This window comes from Balearica regulorum, chromosome 14 (genome assembly GCF_011004875.1).
Source record: "Balearica regulorum gibbericeps isolate bBalReg1 chromosome 14, bBalReg1.pri, whole genome shotgun sequence".
Lineage (NCBI taxonomy): Eukaryota > Metazoa > Chordata > Aves > Gruiformes > Gruidae > Balearica > Balearica regulorum.
In genome coordinates, this window is record NC_046197.1 from 14938417 (window position 1) to 14959480 (window position 21064).

The window sequence follows — 21064 nt, forward strand, 5'->3', positions numbered from 1 at the left end:
GCTGTGCCCCCCCGAGGGGGGTGGGTGGTGTGTCCCTTTGTGCGAAAGCAGCGCCTGCGGATCCTCGCTGTGCCCCTTGCACAGGAGCCGACCTCGAGGCTGCTCACACTCAGCTCTTCTGGCCGCAGCATCCTCCACCGCTGCCTCCACCCCAGCTCCACCACCACTTTCATTTCCCCCAGCTCAAAACCACGTCTCTGCTATTTCGAGGGAAACAAAAGCCACCCCCAGGTCACCCCCAGCACCAAGAGGCACCAGCTCTGCTTCCTGGTAAAAAGATTTATTAAGAACCTGCAGTACCTGCCCAAAAGGAGGATGCCACCCTAGCACGGGCACTGCGTGGCGGCGGGGAGCGTAGAGGGTTAGTGCTTCTCCAGGCAAAACAAACCCGAGTCGGACCCAGCAGCAGGAGCGAGCCGAGGGCACAGAAAGGCGGTGGGAGCACGTCCGCACAGCAGAGGACCTCCCGCTGGGGCAGCCCGGCAGTAGTTAAGGCGTATAAAGTGCTTGGAGGAAGACCAGCCCTACGGAGGGCTAAATAATGCAAGCAGGCAGGGGCAGCAAGGGAGCAGGGGATGTGGGTGGCTGGTGGGTCACCTGCACCTCTGCCCTGCGAGGACCGGGCCTAGGCAGGTGATGTCAGACAAATGCCCTGCCCAGAGCTGCAGGCAGGAAGGATGCTGCCTGCCCACGCCTCGGCCCCCAGCCTTAACTTGGAGATGGGCTGCAGGGCCCCCAAACAGGACCCGGGCTGCTGGTCTTCGTGGTCATCTCCCCGTCCATCCCATCTCCAGGATGCTACTTCACGTCGTGGGGTGTTTCTGCCAGTGCACAGCAGGGATGGTCCCAGTGCAGTGTCCTGCCTCGTCTCAGTCCCAGTGACAAAATGAGATGAGTGGGACTTGTCCTCGGCCAGGCTGTGCCCCAGCTGCCCGTCACAGCCGTGTGTCCCCCCAGACTGAGCACAGCTGGTGTCCGGCCACCTCTCCTGCTGCTGGGAGCAGCATCAGCCGCTTGGTCCCTCGTGAGTGGGAATGTCCATTGGGGGCTTGGGCAGTCTCAGTCCTGTTGTACCCGTGATGTTTGTCACAGGAGGGGGACGGGGAGGTGCCCTCGCAGGTGCCTCCTGTCGCCACGCTGGTCCCATGCACAGGAAGGGACGCACTAAAGGCAGACGCAGAGCTGCCATGGGGGGACAGGTGTCCTGTGGCCACTTTGGGGACACTTCTGCAAAATAGCCCCATGATCTGACCAGAGGTGGTGGAGGCAAGTGGGGACACCCTCCACAACTAATTCGGCATCCCTCCAGCCTGCCCCCAGCCCTCCCAAACACTCCCTCCTCCCCACGGACTGCTCCAAGAAATATTGCTTTTCCCTGGAATGTTTTTGTCTAAAATTACCCTGATGGGATTAAGGAAAAAAAAAACAAAAAAGAGAGAAACTGGGTAAAAAATAACTATCCCCAGGTCACGAAAGCCTGGGGTTAGGCTCCAAAGTCACCCTGTCTGGGGCAGGGGACACTCCGGTCAAGGGGCTGGGGACATCAGGACAGCCAGAGGGGCCTTTCTGTGCGTAGCAGAGAGTGGGGGTGTGGGGTGTGGGTACCAAGCAGGGGTACAGGGGCTGCCTCCTCCAGGCAGCGGGAGTGATACACCTCGCAGGGACAGGTTGGGATGGGGGTGCAGCTGCATGGGATGGGGACCAAGGCGGTGGGGAGAGGAGGGACGATCCCCTGCCCCTCACTGGGACTGTAGGGAGAAAGCCAGCTTGACGCAGGCGAGCTCCTCCCCGCCGTTGCTGACGGCCGCCCGGACACGGTAGTTGCCGTTGGTCATCCAGGAAGGCAGCTCCACATCGGGCAGGATGAAGTCACTGGCTGGCAGGGAGTAGGAGCCCTGTGGAGAGAGGGGACATGTCGGCAAGATGCCAGCCAAACCCCTCCAGCCCTGCACCGAAGGGCACAGTGGTACCCAGCGGCGCTGCCGGCATCACACCGGCCAGGGGTTCCAGGCGTACCGCTTTGAAGGGGCAGTGGCAGGGGATGCCATAGGTGAGCAGGGGCTCCGGGCAGGTCGTGCCGGGCGGGATGAGGTTGTCAAGGATGGTGCAGACATCGTTGTAGGTGCAGCTGCCCACCTGGTCAATGCAGGGCAGCTGGATCCAGAGGTCACCCAGTGCCTTCTCCACCACCAGCACTGCCTGAAGGGAAGGTGTCAAGCACTGGTACAGCTGGCACGGATGCCCACAGCTCCTCCAGCCTGTCCCACACACCACCCTCCCCAGCCATCTCATAGAATCATAGAATGGTTTGGGTTGGAAGGGATCTTAAAGATCATCTAGTTCCAACCCCACTGCCGTGGGCAGGGACACCCTCCACTAGCCCAGGTTGCCCAAAGCCCCATCCAACCTGGCCTGGAACACTTCCAGGGATCCAGGGGCAGCCACAGCTTCTCTGGGTAACCTGTGCCAGTCCCTCACCACCCTCACAGGGAAGAATTCCTACCTAATATCTAATCTAACTCTACCCTCCTTCAGCTTAAGGCCATTCCCCCTTGTCCTGTCACTCCATGCCTTTGTAAACAGTCCTTCTCCAGCTTTCTTGTAGCCCCTTTAGGTACTGGAAGGTGCTCTAAGGTCTCCCCAGAGCTTTCTCTTCTCCAGACTGAACAACCCCAACCCTCTCAGCCTGTCTTCATAGGAGAGGTGCTCCAGCCCTTGAATCACCTCCCTTGGTTCCTGCTCATGCAAGTCTTTGGGGTGCATGGGGCCACTGCACGTTCTCCCATGTACCCCTCCTGCTTTCGGTTCCTCTCTGCCTGCAGGTTTCTCTTCCTCCAACCTCAACTTGACCCCTTGAGCAAACACCTCCCAGCACCCCACACACCCATTCCTTTCCCTCTCCTCAGTGCCCTGTCTTAAAACTGCCCGGCAGCTCCTGTCCCGCAGCTCTGCCTCCGCACTCCCCCGGCACGCTCTCCGCAGCCCCAGCCCCAAAGAGGCACTGTGGCGTTGCCCAAGACAGCCCATGCACCTTGGGCAGAGAGATGCATTTGGTCTCATCCCAAAAAGTCCCCCCAAAGTGGTGCAGAACGGCCGGGCCAGCCCAGGGCTCCTGCAGCAGTGTCGTGGCATGTCCCTGGAGGGAGCAGCCGGGTCCGGCTGCTGAAAACCAAGTGCTAGAGCGAATGGAACCGCCAGCAACACCCAGGACGTTTGGGGTTTCATTTCCCTCCCTGAGTCATTACGTCCTCAGGACATGACACAGCTCAGGTGGTTTCTCCCACTGGGACAGGGTTGGGAGGCTCCCACTGGGCTGTCTGCTCCCACCGCGGGAGGTGATGCCCATCGCCACGTCCTGGCTGGCAGAGCCCGGTGCGCTCAGTCCCGCACCGCTCCGTGCCTCATTCCCCAACGGCTGCCCGTTCCCGTACCCACTGCTGCGCATATCCCGGCTGCCAGTGGTTTTGGGAAGCTCTGCCCTCCCTCATCCCATGGAGGCATCTCCCGCACGTACCTTCAGAGGGGAGGCCATGGCCTTGCTGCCGCTGACGGCCGCGCTGACACGCAGGCTCCCCGGGATGGTGATGGGGTCGGGCGCCACGGAGAGGCTCTGCAGCACCACGGGGTCACTCCCATCACCGCAGTTCTCCCAGGAAAAGCCACCAACCTGCAATGGGAGGAGTTAGAGCCAGGGCGAGCTTTGCAGTGCAGGTTTCCCCTGCACTGGACGCCCAAACCCCCGGTACACACATCTTCTCACAAACACAGACAGAAAATGACCTTCAGCCTCCCCTCAAATGCCAAATAAATATTTCCCTCAGCAATCCCCTTGGCAATCCTCGCACTTCCAGCTCTCCAAGCCTGAGGACGTTGCAGAAACTCTCCGTCCAACAGCAACTGCCATAACCCCCTTTCATGTACGTCTCACCCAAAGAGGGTTCCCAGGCTGCAATTTCCAAACTTGCCTCAGCTCAGCCTCCGAACGCTTTGCACGTGAGCAAGGTGAGAAGCATCCTTCACACCAGCGCCAACAGCACTGAGCAAGGTGTGTGAGAGCTAAGGTGAGAGAGCAAGCAGGGATTGGAGCAGGGTGGCGGTGGCTGCGCTGGCCGCACTGGCCAGGGGAATGCTGTGCCCTGGGGGGGCTGTGGGGCCAACAGAGCATCCTGGCTCGGCCATGACCAGCCTGGCCACTGTGAGCCCTCATCTGCTGGCTCCGGCCACTGGAGGTCCCAGGCAGGAGCAGGAATCGTGTTCACTTTTTGCATTTTAAACGCAGTTTAACATTTACATCTCCTCTGATGCTTGAGGGGCAGACAAGCTGGGCTCATCCCCTGGCTGGTACACCCCAAGGGCCTGATGCTGAGCTGGTTCAGTTCAAATGAGCCAGGGAAGCAGTGTTGTCCCATGGGATAATGAAAATCTGCACGCAGGGGATGTCACCAAGACTGGGGTAAAATCGCTCGTGTGTCCTGGCTGGGCTGGGAGCCATGCTGGGAGATCTCCCCTGTTTCCTCTGAGTCCCACCAGCCTCCCTAGCCACCACCAGCAAAGCCACGAGCTGGCAATGGCGTTGGAGCCCTTTGCTCCCACATCCCAAGTTCAAAGCCAGGGGAACGGCAGCACTCGCCTGCAACAGCCACTCCTGACCCCGCCACAAGCTGGTGGCGACAGCCCAGCCCCGGCTCCTTCCCCAAGCAGGCTCCAGCCTAATTGCAGGTCTTTTCCCGGCGGGGAGGTGGGAGGATGCCTGGGCTGCGCACCCCAAGCAGGTTTGGCTGGGACAGCCCGTGTCCCCGTGCCACGGGTGCGGGGCTCTCCCTGCCTGCTCAGCAGCCACAGAACCGGTGGAGGCTGTTATTACCTGGTGCCAGCCGGCAGCCCCAGCGGGCAGCGCTGCCCACGCAGGCAAGCTGCCCGTCCCGCCGTCCCGCTCGCCAGCCGGGAGCAGCCCAGGGCAGGACGTGGGGCTCAGGGCAAGCCAGGGCAAGGGGCAGGCTGTGCCCCAACATTTAGCAAGAGCTGGGAGCCCCTCGCCCGCAGGTCTACAGGCAAAGAGGCTCCATGGGAGGTACGTGTCGGCTGCCTATGTGCTGTAGACCCTCCTGCTGTCCCGCAAAGCCCCCTCTGGCCTTCCTAACTGGTTCCCCCTTGCCGAGGACAACATCAGTGTTCCTGGAAAAATAAATAGAGATATTCCCCTCAGCACCGCGTGAGAGTCATGCATCTTAATCAGCTGTATCTTAACCAGCGCATGTTGATGAGCCCGGCCCAGCGCTGTGTGGGAACGAAGAGGCAGCAGCCTGAGCTGGAAAATGCTCACGACCAGGAGGAATGAAAGCCGAGGCGCTGGGAGGCTGCAGGGAAAGCTCAGCCGAAGGAAGAGAGGCCGCTGGGCTCCTCGGTCGAGAACAGTTTGTCAAAACTGAAATCCCCTCCCGCTCAGAGGTTGAACCCAAACCTGCAGTCGTGCTCCCCCGAAGCAGTCAGGTTTCTGGGATCCCACCTCACCCCCCAGCCCAGCCACAGACACGCACCCAGAATAAGATTCGTCCTCCTGGGACAGAAAATGCTTTTGATCTCTTACAAAACCCAGCAGGATGGCGAAAGCGTTCCTACAGCCAGCACCGCTCGGGCTGCTCCCTCCACCGAGCCGCCAGCCCCCCACCCCAGGCAGCCTCCTCGGCCCCCTTCCCTGCCCAAAGGGGAGCGGGGTGCCGGGTTTGGAGCCCCTCACCTTGCTCAGCCTCCGGGAGCCGCTCCGCTCCACCAGCAGCTGCGGATGCGACCCGCCGAGCGCGGCCGGGCAGAGCAGCAGGGCGCAGAGCGCCAGCGCCAGCCCCGCTCCCAGCATCCCTCCGGCAGCCAGGCAGGATCGGTGCAGAAAACCGGGACGGCCGGCGGAGAAAAGCGCTGGGGAGAGACAAGCGAGAGGCGAGGCCGGGGGGAGGCAGCCGGTGCCTTCCTGAGCGGGGCTTCCCGCAGCGCGGAGCCCGCCGGGACGGGGCTGGCAGCGGCGAGAGCGGGACGCGCTGTGCGGTGGGACTGCACCCTGCACCCTGCACCCTGCACCCAGCACCCAGCACCCTGCACCCTGCAGCTGCGCGCCCGGCCCAGCTCCCGATTCCCCTCCCTCTCGTTGTGTACGCTCGGAGGTTTCCCCATCCTTTTTTTTTTTTTTCTTTTCTCTCCCCACCTCCCCCGTTTTGTTTCCAAGCGCAGGACTGGAGTCGCGGGGATGCCGGGACGGGAAGCTGCGTTTTCCCAGGCAGCCAGGGCCTGCCGTCTGCCGGCACGGGGAGCGGGGACGGGGGGGGGGGGCACCGGGGCGGGATGTCGAGGTGCACCCACCGCGGCAGGGCACCCACACCACCCAGCTTCGGTGGGTAAGACCAAACCATCTCCCCACCGCCTGCCCGCCGGCCCCCCAAGGCTGCTGGCCGAGGGGTCTGCGGGCTTGCAAAGGGTCGGTACACCCGCGCCCCCCCGCGCCCCTCCGCGCCCCCCCTTTGCTCGGCACGGCGCAGGCAGCAGCTGGAGAGCAGAGATAATTTGAGACCCTGAACCCGATGCCGTGTGTGCTGGGGGGGGACGGGGGGGACGGGGGACACTCGCGTGTTGGGCAGTCCCCAGCTGGGCTGTTTGCAGCACCTCACTTCCTACCACCCACCATTTCAGATTTAACGCCCCCTCTTCCACCCTTCCAGCCAGAGCTGCCCCAGGCCCCCCCATCGCACTAGAATGGCCCCTCGGTACCCCACCATCACGGATAGCACAGGAGCATGGGTTTTCCCATATATTTTGGTGAACAGAAGTTTGTTGGGTTTTTTTCCTGTGGAAAGCTGGAAAGGCCTGAGCCAACTGAGCACACAGGACATGAGTGTGGCAGGTCTCAGACCTTACCCCCCCCCCCCCCCTTACCCCCCCCCGCTGCACAGTTAGGACCCACGCGTGGGATGCTCTCCCGCACACACTGACTCTGGCCAGCCTCCCTGTATCGCTCCCGGCCCTGGGAAGGGTTGCCTGGCTTGTCCAAACCCCTGCCTCAGCTCTATTTTTAGCATTTCATCCTTATTTAGCAGCGAGGCCGACTGGGAGCAGGCAGGCAGGACGCAGGAGCAGGAGCGGGCAGGGGCTGTGATGGGTGCTGCTGCTCACCCCACATCAACGGCGACAACTGCATCGCTGATCCACTGCGGAGGCTTAAGGGCAAGGAATAAATAGCCCTGTTCCTCCCACCCGGGAGTGGGGTGGAAAGTTATCCCCTGGGATTAGTTTTCACTTTGAGGCCCTGGAGCAGCCGGGAGATGGGGATGGGAACATGGATGTGCGGGGAGAGGCACGGGCATGGCCAGAGCATCGTGTTTGGGGCTGGGAGGGGAGCACAGCCCCTCGCCCCAAGGTCCCGGCACCACATGCCTTCCTGCTTCTCACAGCCAGTGTGGGTGAAGGTTTCACTCTCTCTTTCCCATCCTTCCCCCCTCCACTTTGCCGTGGGGAAAAAAAAGAGAATAAAGGGCTGTAAGGACAGGTTAAGCCACATCTTTTTGCTTGGAAAAACACGCACGGGGGCAGAAACGACTTGAAATTACTGCTCTACTTCAAGACAGGAGCATGTGTGACCTAGATCCTCACCAAAGGAGTCTGCAACCTTTTTTGAGACTTCAACACAAGCAAGATCCTCTGCAGTTCAAACAGTTTTCTGAGCTATCTCACCCATGCAAAGCCCGAGTCACAAGGTCTCAGCAGATCTGGCTAAACATCTTCAATTTGCATTGAAGAAAAGCAGCCAGCATAGATGGATGACAACGTTAATGAGTTCACTTACAAAAGCAAACCGATTGCAAATGACGCACCAAAGGTTGCAACCACAGGTCACCCTCTCTCCACTGCCCGTGCCACCAGCTCTGCCAGGACACACCAGACATCGCCACGGGCCAGCTTATCGCCTAAAAAACTTCCAGCAAAATCTTCGCCTCCTTTTTTTTTTTTTTTCAGATTGGATTTCTGAAAATAAAAGAAATTTAAAAAAATTAATGACCCCATCTGTGCTAATGGGCCGACCTTGCACACAGACCATGCAAGGCCGTGTCCCAGATGGAAATCCCACGCACTGGCACTGACACCACCTTGTACCCACCCCATCCTGCCCAGTCCTAACCAGCTGGAACTGGAGAGAGAGCCGAGACACTTTAACAGCTTGCAAAATACTTCTCTTATCCATAAGCTTTGGCAAACACTTTAAATGACCATTGGTACAAATTAACTCGACGTTCAGCCAGCTGTTATCCCATTTACAGCAATTCAGCTGAGCATGAGATTAGCGACTTCTCCAGCCTCTGTCGTTCCTGGGGAGAGATCGTGATAACACTGAAAAAGACATCAGGGTAAACTTCAAAACAAGCCGAAGCTGTGGGGCTGCCACACAGCACCTCCACTTTCCTGTCTTTGCACAGGCAGAAATCCCCTCACTGCCACCGTCCCTGTTGTCCCCTGCCCTCTGCGAGCAGCCTCCAGCAGCCCCAGCCCCATGTGCTCCCCAGGTCCCCCAGCTTCCCTGGTTAGGGAGAGGGGGTTGCATTGTTGCAGCCGTGAATTCCACCCCTACAGTGCCGTGGAAAGCTCCTGCTTTGCTCAAAAGTGGCTGGACTGAAAAGTTTCTGGCTGTTTAAGTGCTGCCTTGGAAAGGGAGCAAATTATCAGCATATTGGGGCAGAGGAAGATGAAGCAGGGCTGAGATGCGAGATCTCTGCAGCAGGGACGTATCTCGTGCAGCCCACACAGGAAAGATTGTAGAAACTGAGAAATTGCTAAAATCAAGCTAAAACAAGAGCCCTTTGGGGCAGCAGAGCAGGGCCTCCGGCAGGCAGCCTCGCAGATGCGCCTGCGGGCTGAAGGAAGGATGTAACGTGATCTGGTCTGGCCCCTTCTCCAAAAGTTAGTGATTTATAGAAGTGCAGGGTTGTAGCTGCCATGGCTAGCACGGCATGCCAGAGCCCACAGCGTCTGCCCTGATGCCTCAGCCTGATGTGACCAAATCCTCTGGGTTTTTCTCCACCATTAGCAAGAGAAACCCCACCCAGAGCCCCACTTTGTGGCACAGGGGCATCCCAGTGCACCCCCAGTAAACACGGAAATTATGACAAGCACATGTGCAAACTGCCGGAGCTTTGTGCACCGGCAAAACGTGATGGCAGCAGGAGAGGCTCCTGCTCAGCAGCACACGTAGCTGCTTCTGTTCCCAGCCACGGCCCCAGTGATGTAAATTCAGCCTGGAAATACGCATGTGCTTTTGTGCTCATCCCTGTATGCCTTCAGTCTCCCAAGTCTAGACCAGGATTTTTAATTAACCCTGGAGAGGTGGAGACCAGCACCTTGCACTGACAGAACTTTTTATCCCGCAAACTATCTACTCAGCCCAAATAAGTACTCTCAGGCAGGGAAGGAGACTTGCCCCATGTATGAAGTGCTGGGCAAGATAAGAACAAAGACGCTCATGGGAGCTGATGCCAGGAAGCTGCTGTGACTCACGAAACTTCACCCAAGTTAAGTGGCACCTACCCAAAAGGACGAAGGCGACTGGTCCCACCAGTCCCTGGGGAGACTCAGGGCAGCCATGGGCCTGCCCCTCACCTTCCCCACCCTCCTATCCAAGTGCTGTTTCACAATTTCCCCTCTCTCAAGGTTACCAGGGCAGGAAAAAAAACACCTCCAAGTCATACATGATGGGGCAACCGCTCACCTCTGCTCCCTCGGCAGCCCAACAGGCAGTACCGGAGCAGCAGCGAAACGCCAGTGTGCTGGCAGCCTCTGAGCCACAGGCTGCTTGGACTTCTCCCAGACGATATTTGGAAAATGTCAGAATAGAAACTTGTTGACAAAAACTGGCAGTGTTTCCATATGGGTGCAGCCTCGTGACCAGGTTGAAACACTCCTATTTGAGCAGTGCTGGGTGGCAACGACTGATTTTTCAGGTCAGAATGTGTGTTCATTTAGAAATGTCTGTTATTTCACAGAATTTTAAAGAAATCATTAAGACCAAAATATTTGGAGGAACTTGTGTTTCCTCCCATTAATTTTTAGACAGGACACTTTCAAATTCAAGTGTTTCCCCACCTCTTTGGGACCCATCTCCAAAGTGCAGGATTTCTTCCTGGAAAAGGGCATCCTGGCTCCAGGCCCAGCATTTGGGGTGCTTGGGATGCTCAAGAGGGGCGTTGCCAGGATGGAGTCTCCCAGGCAGCATGGACCACACCGAAAGCCCCCTCCAGCCAGCACAGCTACCCCCAGAGCAGAGCTCCTGCCAGAAAAAAACACCCCAAATCTACCACCTTTACACAACCACTGCAGCACGACGTGAAACTTCATGGGGTGAAGGCAATAGCCAGGATGGATCCTGCCTTTGCCCCTCACATCTCTTCTCCCAGGGGGCTGGGGCGGGTTCCCCAGTGGAATCCCCCTGAGGCAGCCCTGCTCCAGCTGGACCCCAGCCCCGGTGCAGGGGTCCTGCTCCCCTTTCCCCCCACCCAGGATGGAGCATTCCCGGGTGCAGGGGACCCCAGGGACAGAGCATTCCCGGGGCAGGGGATCCCGCTACCTTGCTTGGGACGAAGCATCCCGAGCCTTGGGCGGGGACACCCCAGCGTGGAGGGCCCCAGGGCCGGAGCACCCCCGCCGGGCTCCCAGGGCCAGCCCCGGGGGCGGGCAGGCTGCGGCCGGGGGCCCTGCCCGCGGCTCTGGGGTGCAGAGCACCCTCTCCCGGCGCTGCCTGTGAGCAGCTGCGGGGACTTTTTTTTTTTTTTTTTTTTTAATTTTTTATTTATTTATTTATTTATTTTCTGCCTGCCAGCCCCAGCTGGGGCGGCTCGTCCCGTCCTGTCCCGTCCCGTCCTGTGCCGTCCCGCCCGGTCCCGCCGGGCAGCGGAAGCGGCTCGCCGGGGGATGCAGCGCCCCGCGCCCCGCGGCTGAGCGGGCTCCCGGCCGGGGCTCCATGGGCTGCACCGGCAGCGCCCTGCGCTGCTGCCCCGCCGGCGGCAAGGTAGCGGCTGCGGGGGCCGGCTGGGCTGGGCTGGGCTTGGGCTTGGGCTTGGGCTTGGGCTGGGCTTCGCGTGGGGTCGGGGCTCGCGTGGGGTCGGGGCTCGCGTGGGGTCTGGATCGCGTGAGACCGAGTGTGCGTGTTGTCGGGGTTTGCGTGGAGTTGGGGTTCGCGTGGGGCTGGGGTTCGCGTGGGGCTGGGGTTTGCGTGGAGCCCTGCTGTCGCTGCTGGGGAGATGTGGTTTGGGATCCAGAGTGGGGGTCCCCCCCCTGCCCGGGGGAGCGGAGCAGCGGGGCTGGGCAGTGCGGCCGCCACCGGCAGCCCGTGACCCCACCGGCAGTGTGGCAAGGGAGCCGGCACCGGGTACGGCGGGAGTTTGCAGCCACCTGCCACGCTGCAGCCTCCTGCACCCCTCCGGGCACAGGGGGAGAGCCCCCACATCACAGGAAAGCCCGTACTAAAGGGGGTGCAGCATCTGGGGTGACAGTGCCTGTAGGAAATGCCGGTGCCCTGTAGGACAGGGATGGGTTCCCCCAGCTCGATCTCTGCCGTACTCCCACAGCATCCCCCCCTTGTCCCAAAAGTTGGGTCCCCCTTTGTGTCAAAGGCAGTGCTTCTGCTGGGGAATGCTGAGTCCCCAGCAGGTCTCAGTGCATTGCTCTGCACTGAAGAGCTCTTCCGCGACTTAAGATTTAGAAATTATCTGCTGCTGATTATGAGGGTTTTTTTGACGTGCTCATGCTGCTTTAGCGCCCCGCCATCAGCCTCGGAGTTGTTTGTGAAGTCGGATGTGCTGTGTGTACCGGTGTCGGTGGGCTGTGGTCGCTGGAGGGTGGCAGGGGCAGGAGGAAAGTCAGAAAGGCCGCGCGGTGCCGGCGTGCACCCCTACACGGGCAGCTCCCCAGAGGCAGCTGTGACCACGCGGCCAAAGCACAACCCGCTGCTGGGATGTCGGGGGGGAGCAGGCGCGGAGCTTGCACAGCCCCGGAGCCAGCAAGTGCCTTTATTTACAGCACTTGCAGGCTTGGCTGCTTCTCCGTATCATGGAAAAAAACCCCATGTCATAAGATGAGACACTTCTGGGCTGGTTTGCAATTCTGAAAGTTTGTAAGAAGGGGCTTGGGACAGGGAGAAACAGCAGCCCCGAGGCCCCAGGTCTTGAGAGCCACACGTTTACTGAAATGTGGAAATTTAAGTCAGACTCTTTTGCCCACAGAAACCTCCCTTCCTGCGCTTGCCCGCTCTCAAGTTCTTCTGCTCAGCCTCACAGCGCTGCTCACCGTGTTTGTGCCCCATAAAACAGCCCTGCTGCTGTGACTAAGTTGCAAGTTAATCCCAAAAGCAGCACCAAAAATCCCCTTTATGGCAAAAAGAGGCAAGGGCAGGCATGGAGCCACTCCTGCCCACGTTTTCACGTGCGGGGTACCAAAAGGCAGGGTGGGAGACCTTCACCCTCCCACTGCTGATGGATGGACTTGCAGAGCCGATCCCTTGGTGTTGCTTGGGGATGGGGGGAGCCCTCAAACCCCAGGGGCGAGCCCACGCAGACCCGGGGTGCACGTCATGGGGCTGGGGGCTGCAGAGACTTTTGGGGCTGGCCCTAGGTTGGAGGTGACCTTGGGGAGCCTGTGCCGGGCTGGGTCCGGTGGGTGGACGGCATACCAGGCACCGCTGCGTGCCCTGGGGGAGGCGGCTTGGCAGCCTCGTCCTTCCCGTCACCGGTCTGCGGGCACGATAAGGCAGCACAGGCGCAGGTGCCGCAGCCAGAGCCCGGCCCCGAGCTGCGGGCATTGTCCCCGGGGGGTCCTTTCCCCTCTCGGTTCTGTCCACCCGTGCTCGGCTGCTCACCATGGCTGCTTGCCGTTCAGCCGTGCTCCTGGCGTGAGAGAGGCCAAGACGCCTTCCCAAAAGATCAGGGCTGAGGCTTGGCTGCCTTCCAGGGCTGGGGTGAATTTATTTTGGAGATATAGGAACTATATGTAGCAGCAGGAGCCAGGGAAAGGTCAGGACGCAAAACTCGGGGCTGTCAACTGCGTGAAGGATTTGCATACGGTCTGCGGCACAGATCTGACTGTACGAGAGGTGATAGCCATCTTGTAACACAACCGTTGCCGGAGGAAAAAACAGCGGCAGAGTCGAAGACAGGTCTCACGGACCTGTGCCAGCGTTGCTCTGGCAGCACTGAGCATCTGCTGCAGGTCTCAGGGAGGTTTTAGGGTCGTGGGCCCAATCCTGTCTCCCTTCTCCACAGCCACAAAGCTAAACCTGGTCCCCAGGAGCACTGTCGGGATTTAAATGCTCGTTTCCTGCCTTTTTGTGATTTCATTCGCTGACTGTAATGTTGCGTGGTTTAATTGCTTAACATACTTGTAAAACAGGAAAAGAGGAGGAAAAATACAGTACAAAGCCCCACCTCACGCTAAAAGCTGAAGCAGAGTCTGCAGCCGACCCAGCTGCCCACAAGTGCCGGCACCGTGCCGGCTGCCTCTGCGCAGGTGTTCCCCTCCACCAGCACCTTTCGAGGTGCCTCAGGTTCTGCTGGAAATCCTGATTAATCCATCCATCCATAAACAGTTTGGCTCCAGACCATTAGAAATATTTAGTTCTAAGAATGTGGATAATTTTTATTTTTTTTTTAATAACTAGGAGGTATTTTTTGGCATGAGCCTCTTCAAAGCCAAGGCCAGAGGTTTCCATGCTGAGACCTTACAGGATAAGCAGCGCTGCCGATGGCCTGCACCTGCGGGACGTTTTGGGCTGCTCCTTCCCTGGCCAAAGCTGTTCCAGCTGGAGCAACCCCCAACCCGCTCCTTGTGCACACAGCAGATACCCGGACCGTCTTCCAGCTCTCCAAAATGCACCGGGCGATACCAGAGACGTGGGTACCACGTGCTGCTCTGGAAGTGGCAGTGGAAGGTGCCTCTATATTTCAGTTAGTTTTCAGCCACATTTTGCTTTTCACTCTGTATTTCGCGGTGGAGCTCTCATGTCAAAGGATAATTGAGTGCTCAGGAGTAAAATTAGCTCCAGACACTGTTTTAATTGCTCCTAGAAGTAGGAAGGGTGCCTCGCTTGTGGCCTCGGGGCAGGTATTTAGATTTGTCTGCTGATGCCTTCATACCTCTTGCTCCCTTTAGCCATTTCTGAGCTCAGTGCAGTTGTCTCAAATTATCCTCCTTGAGCAGCCGAGGGGCTCTGAGGTCCCATCCCGCTGGGTTTGGGGCATGGGGGAGAGGTGAAAGTGCCCTGGATCTGCGCTGGGGACATTGCCCATGCTGTGGGGGTGATCAGGGTGACCAGCCCTGGGCTCTCTGGCCTTGGGCATCGCCTTCGCCAGCGAGCAGGATGCATGCGGCAGAGGTGGTTTGGGTTGGGCAGGTGAGGTTTGGGGGTTGCTCCTGGAGGAGCATCCTGCTCCCAGCAAGGCTCAGATCATCCAAAACCCTTGGGGGCTGTGTGACCCTGCTGTGCCAGGATGGTGCCCCTGCACAGCCTTTGCTTTGTCACGGTAAAACAGGGGTGAGGGGGGCTTTTGAGGTTCCTGTGATGCCCCCGGGCTTGCAGAGCCCCAACTGTCCCATCCACCCACCCCCCCACCGGACTCCAAAACCCAGCACAGGACACGGGGTACATTAAATAGCAGGGGGATGAGACGGGTGTGGGGGGCAGCCTGGGAACCCTGGGGATCCTTTGCAGGCAGGGCTGCCGGGGCTCAGCAGCACCCCGTGTTTGCAGGGCGAGCCGTGTCGGCAACGAGAACAAACCCTGCGAATCCCAACCGCCTGGTGCCTACTCGCCCCGCTGCCTGGGCCGCGTTCAACACCGCAGCCGCTCACGCCATAGAAGGGAAGATAAAGCCGTGGCTTCCCAGAGGCTCAGAGTTTTCCTGCTCTCTCTGGCAACTGCGCTCCTCTCCAGCTTCAGAAGGGGGGCTGCAGGGCAGGCAGAGGCAGGGACGCCTGTTTGCTTTGCCTCGCTTTTTTCCCAAGCCAGGCTCCCTAATCTGGTCTGTATTTGGCCACGCTGCCGTGACAGCGGGGCCAAGCCGGGGTGCAGCTGGCACAGCGGGGTGCCCGGCTCCCCACAGGCTGCAGGGCTGGTTTTGTTAGGGACTGATATCTTTAGGGGTGGCTTTGCCGGGGGCTGGAGAGCAGCAGCGCATCTGCAGGTGGATTCCCTCGCCCACAGTACATCCCAGAAGCACGACCCAGTGATGGGCATCAGGGGCAAGATTTGCTCCGCACTGGGGAGCCCGAGCTGCAAGAACAGGCGAGCTTTGCTTCTACCTTTCAGCAACAGATAAAAATATATCCATCTCTTTTTTTTTTTTTCCTCCTCCCTTCCAAGTGACTAAATTAAACCCATGCAGGGCTGGAAGGCATCCCGCGGAGCTGTGTTGCTGAAGGCAGCTCCCGGCTCTGGGTTATATCAGCCCCACGGCAGCAGTGGGAGCATGCGGGAGTGCGCGGGGCCGAGCAGCACATTCCTGCAGTCCTGAGGTCATCGCTTGCACCGCTGCCAGCCCTCGCCTGCTGCCAGCCCTGCACGGGGTCGGCATCGCCTCTGATTTATGGTTATTTTTTATTTCTCACTTCTGCTCTGGCATGGGCTGTGTCAAAGCCCAGCTGTGTAAGGCATCGGCAGAGGGGTGTGTTTGGGATGCTGCGAGGTGCCAGGGACCAGGCTGACCCTGAGCATCCCGGGGCAGCTGGGACAGGGCAGGAGGAGGGTGGCAAGGAAGCACCATAGCCAGAGCCCTGCCAAGTGCTCCCTGCTCTCCCCCAACAAATGTTTTTGCTGCCGGAGCCTATTTTGCACCAGCACCACGTCAGGGGAATTTGTGAGCATCCCCCAGTTTTTCCAGTCAGTGGCTGGCAATGTGCGTGGCAAAGCATCCAGGGTGCAGGGAAGCAGCACGAGCTTGGGGCTGCCTGCCGGGTGGCACGTATGCACCCATGGGTGCTTGGGGCTGGCAGAGGGCAAGGGGTTGGTGAGGGACCACTGCTGCCCGAGCACCCGTGCTTTAGCAGGGCTGAAGGACAGGGTGCCTGGCTGCAGGGTGTCCTCTGCCTGCAGCCACCTGCCCACCTTTGTCCTGTCCTGCTCCAGCCCCCTCTTTCTCTGCCAGAGGCAGCTAAAAGCCCAGCAGCAGAGGGGACCGGCTTCCCAGGAGCTCACGGCCTTGAAGACAGAGAACGGTGAGAAGAAAATGTGTATCTCCCCCCGCACTGTGGTTTCTCAGTGTGATATTAAGAAAGAATAGGACAGACCCCAGAGGATGGGGATGATGGCTGCAGCCTCCCCATGGTGCTGGTGCAGGAGAGCAGCCATGATGGCATCCCAAAGACGATGGCATCCCATCCTCTCAGGCAGACAGGTCGTCCCCAGGGCAGGATGCCTAATGAGCTGTGTCCTCTCTGAGCCTGCCAGCACCATCCCAATTAGTGCTAATTTGCACCAGTGAGATGGGTGGGGGGAGGTATTTGTCCAGTGGGCAGAGGACAGGGGCTGAACCCCTGTCGGCTGCCCAGGACATCCAAGCGGCCCCGTTAGCACGATGTGGCCAGTGCCGTTTCAGCTGTGTTTGTGTTGCAGTCAATACCGCCCTGTTGCCTGAGGATGGGCAGGAGAAGGCAGCACTGCGAGAGGAGCAGACAGGGAGCGCGAGACTCCTCCAAGGCCATGGGGAGGAGGATGAGCGGCTGCGGGATGCCAGCCAGGCAGGCACCGCGAGAATCGCCCAGGACGTTAACATCCAGGTCAGTCAAAAAGGCGGGTGCTGCTGGGGGCAAGGGCTGGGCAGGGAGCATGTGGCCAGCCAGGACCTCCCAGGCAACCATCATGGACCTGGCACATGCTGGGCTGGGCTCTCCCATTTTCAGGAGAAGGAAGGGGTTAGGAGGGGGTTAGGAAGCCCAGAGCAGGTCTGGCAATGAGTGACGAGGATGGGGAGGGCCACAGCATCCCTTATCCCGGGGGGTATAAGGTATAAACCCAGACGTGTAGGGTTTGTCATCTCCCTGCTTCCCAGGTGGAAAAGGGAAAAGACCTGGAGCTGGAGAAGCAGTTTGAGGCCCTGAGGAGGGAGCACACGGAGACCCTGCAAGGTGCGTGCCAGGGGCTCCCCGCAGCCCCCCTGCCTGCTTCCCCCTGCACTGCGGATGCCCTTCCGGCTTTGTGCAGGGCTGTGGGGATGCTGCCCCCCTGCTCCATGGCACTGTGGGGCTCAGGTGGTGCTCACTGCCCCAGTGTCCCTGCACCAGTGATGCTCAGTTCACATCCCCCCTGCAGAGCTCCAGAAAGCGCATGAGCAGGAGAAGCTGCTGCTGGCAGAGTCCCACCACAGGTCCCAGGCGGCCTTACAGGTACCCGTGGAGAAATACCTGGGGAGAGGGTGCTTGTGAAGGGCTTGAGGACTATCTGCTGGCTCTGCCATGGTGCCCTGAGCACCTCAGCGGCCACCTCCGTCCCTGGTGTGCCCAGGGACCACGCAGGCTCCTCCAGTCCTGGGGTTATTGGGGTGCCATAGCCTGGCAGTGCCCCTGCTCAGGAAGAAATCCTGGACACATCCCATCCTGCTTATTTCCTGGCTGCCCTAGGAGACGATCCAGGCACTGAATTCCCAGCTGAAGTCCTTCCAAGAGAGGATGAAGCGGGTGGAGGAGTCACTCTTGAGCACAGACTACAAGAAGCACATCCAGGTACAGGGAGATGCAGGACCCTGCAGAGGGGTGTCAGCGAGGGAACCTGGCCCAAAGCCAGGGGTGCTTCTCTGATGGACCCTGAGGGGGGGCTGTAGCCAAGGGGGCCACAGGACAGCTGAAGGGGGGAGCAAAGCCCCATCACTGGTAGATGCACGGGCTATTAGGGTCCATTGAACACAAGCGATGAGCGAAACTTGGTGCCTCGTGTACAAACCTATCCTGGGCCATGCAGGGCCCCAGCTGAGAGCACTGGCCCGCTGAGGTCATGCGTGTGGGGGGGTAGAACCACGGCAGATGCCTCGAGCACCCACCCCGCTGCAGCTGCCACATCCCCTGTGCCCCACAGGAGCACGGGAGCCCCAGCCCCTTCTGGGAGCAGGAGCTGGAGAGCCTGCACTTCGTCATCGAGATGAAGAACGAGCACATCCATGGCCTGGACAAGAAGCTGCTGAACCTGGAGACCGTGGTGGGTTGAAAGGGGGAGGGTGTCACAAGTGGGCTTTCCTCTTTCCATCTCTTCTCCCCACCTGAATCCTGTCCAGAAATTGCAGCTGAAGTGGAGGTGGGTGAAGCCCAGTTCCTCTCTTGGAGTGGGGAGGGGACATGGGTACAATGCCACCACGCTGCCACCAAGCCAGCATTCCCCCCATGATGGGGCGTGGGGGGTTCGGAGGCACTTTCCAGCTCCCTCCTCATGCTCATGTCCCCCTTGTAGGCGGAGAGGAACCTTCTGCTGGAGGAGAAGGTGAAGACTCTCCAGCAGGAGAACGAGGACCTGCAAGTTCGCACCCAGAACCACTTGGTCATGGCGAGGTAAGCGCTGGTTCCACATGCCCACTGGCTCCCGGTGCACGGGTGGCACCTCCGATGGGAGGAGAGGTGGCAGCGGTGGGGGGGGGGATATATCGCAGCCGGAGGGGGCTCGCGGGCGCATTGCCCGGCAGCTCCGGCAGCACGTGCCATTTGCCCGCAGGCAGCTGTCGGAGGAGCTCCTGGCCGCCCGCGGGGCGCTGGAGAAGGAGGCGCAGCTGCGGGAGCAGGCTCACCACGAGAAGGAGGAGCTGCTGTACCGCGTGCTCAACGGGGGGGATGGCTCCCCCTTCCCCATTGCTGCCGGCGAAGTGCCCCTCATCGCCACGTAGCACGCCGCCGACCGGCACCGCGCACTGCTGGCAGGGGCTGGCGGGGCTTTCCTCCGGGTGTGGGAGCCCAGGGCTGCGCTCACAAGTGCCCCCGCTGCCGGGGCAGGCCCCCGGGGTGGCCGAGCCCTTGGGGTGGCCCCATCCAACCGGGGCGATGGAGCATTTCACAGGACACTTGCGTCTGCCTTTCCCCAGCCCGTGCGGGGCTGCAGGAGCACCCCGGACACCTCCCTGTGCCATCCCTGCACCCCTTCCTCTGGTGGGAGGCTGCGGGGGGCTTTCTGGGGGTAAAAGGGGTCAGTCAGGACACGCAGATGTGCATTGGGCTGGATCCGACCCAGCGCTTGGCTCCGAGCATAACCAGCATCAGTGCTGCCCAGGGGCGTGAGGCGAGGAAGACGAGGTGCTCACTGGGACGGCACGCAGACAAGCACCGGGAGGATGAGGAAGGTGCTGGTCACATGGTGGTATTAAGGTACCTCACTCCCTGGGGAGCATCTCTGGGAGGCAGGCAGCCAAGCCCAGGGCTGAGCCACGGAGGCTTTCACAGGGTAGCAACAAAGGACAGGAGGGATGGGTACAGCTGGGTATATCTGCCACCTCCGGCACTGCCCTTGCTATAGACCACGTCACCTGGTCCCATTTTGGGGCTTGGCCTCCTGCTCAGGCTGCTCCAAGCCGATGCCACCCACTCCTGCCATTTCCAGTGAAAGCAGGGCTCCCCCTGCCCAGGACCTGCCTCACTGCCTGGGGAGGGGAGCCAGGCAGGGCTCCCACCCATGCCCTCCTCTCCCCATTGCCGCCTCCATCATCAGCAAATGGCTCCCAGGGTTTGCTCCTACAGCCCAGGCATGCTCCTGCTCACTGCCACGCAGACACCAAGCCCTCCATGTCCCATCAGCAGCACCACCAGCCCCATCTTCTCCCCAAAGCCAGGCAGAGGCTGCACGCCCGGAGGTCCACATTTGGGCAGCAGAGCATCCTCCCAAGGGGGAGCAGGCTTCAACGGGTCACATCCCCATTGGGGAAGATGGTGCCAGCACAGCTGCGGGTCAGGGATGGATGCACACAAGCACTTTCCACTGGGTGTACGAGTGTGGTGGGACAGTCACTGCTCTGGGGGCTGTCACTGGCCTGTCCCCTCCCCAGGGCTGCTTAGCCAAGGGGGGTGGGGTGCGCGTGTACGCGTGTACCAGGCCAACGTGCTACTGGCTGTAACAATTACAAGTCTGTAAGAAGCAGCACCCCCAAGGATCCTGCGTCAGTGGTTTTGGGAACCAGTGCAGGAGCATCTCATGGTGAGCGTACATGCTCTGCACCTAGGGCAGGGGGACACAGGGAAGGGTGGGAGCAGGGGCCATGAACCCACAACAAGGGAGACCCAGAGGAGGCCCCTGCTGCTGGCTCCTTCCCCCATTTCATTCATTTCAATGGGCTTCCAGTGCAGGGCAGACCCTGATCTCCCAGCCCGGCCAATGCAATAGCCACTTCCGTCCTTTGTGCCGATCCTTATCAGGAAAACATCAGCTGAATGAGGCAGCTGGGAAGGCAACGTGGATGCGGGGTCCTGCTCTTAACCCAGCACCTCCACAGGGTGCTGGAGTGAGAAATGGGGTGCTCAGCATGTCAGACCAGCATCCCCCCAGAGCACCCACTGTATGCACCCATGTTTCCCCCTCAGCTCTGGGGAGGGCCGGTGGGGCAGCCTCAGAGATGTGGGGGGAGGCACGAGGTGCTGTAGCACCAAAGCAGGGGTCACGGAGCAGGTTGCTGCTCCAGTAACTCCTGCCTAGCTGTACTTGAAGGGGGCAGGACTGCTCAGCAAAGGGAGATGAGGCTGGTGGGGTCTGGCATCCTGCTCTGGGCACCTGGTACTGCATCCCACTCCCCCGAAGGCAGATCCTGCGTGGGACCTGGAGGAATGTGCCCAGCTCTGGGAAAGAGGAGGGCTGGGAAAAGAGGAGGAGGAATAAATGAGTCCAGAAAGAGGACTTGTTCTCAGTAAGGAGGAAAAAGCCTGGCACAGGCAGTGCCTTGGCAGTCATGGGGGGACAGGCAGGTCAGCCCTGCCTGCTTTGGGGTGCTGAGGCAGCACGGAGGGTCAGGGCAGCATGAGAAGCCTCCACTCTGCTCTGCCATGAGCAGCTGAGGGGCCAGGGGATGTTGGGGGGCTGCAAGGGTGA

The 21064-nt window shown here is 60.1% G+C and overlaps 2 protein-coding genes across 3 annotated transcripts; one reads left to right on the top strand and one right to left on the bottom strand.

Moving 5' to 3' along the window:
* Positions 1–259: 259 nt before the first annotated feature.
* On the bottom strand, positions 260–6170 carry GM2A (ganglioside GM2 activator). 2 transcript variants are annotated; one of them, XM_075766286.1, is made up of 5 exons: positions 6087–6170; positions 5738–6045; positions 3515–3667; positions 2017–2199; positions 260–1895 (listed from the first exon to the last, which is right to left on the bottom strand). In XM_075766286.1, the coding sequence occupies exons 1-5, from the start codon at positions 6163–6165 to the stop codon at positions 1740–1742; spliced, it is 879 nt and encodes a 292-aa protein (XP_075622401.1). In that variant the 5' UTR covers positions 6166–6170; the 3' UTR covers positions 260–1739. The 2 variants fall into 2 exon arrangements, with proteins under 2 accessions (XP_075622401.1, XP_075622402.1); XM_075766287.1 differs by lacking the exon at positions 6087–6170 and having other exon boundaries at positions 5738–6057.
* A 4526-nt stretch (positions 6171–10696) lies between these two features.
* Positions 10697–20127, top strand: CCDC69 (coiled-coil domain containing 69). The gene is made up of 9 exons (XM_075766583.1): positions 10697–11038; positions 16164–16233; positions 16631–16794; positions 17067–17142; positions 17327–17400; positions 17635–17736; positions 18086–18205; positions 18455–18552; positions 18713–20127. The coding sequence occupies exons 1-9, from the start codon at positions 10991–10993 to the stop codon at positions 18879–18881; spliced, it is 921 nt and encodes a 306-aa protein (XP_075622698.1). The 5' UTR covers positions 10697–10990; the 3' UTR covers positions 18882–20127.
* The last annotated feature ends 937 nt before the right edge of the window (positions 20128–21064 follow it).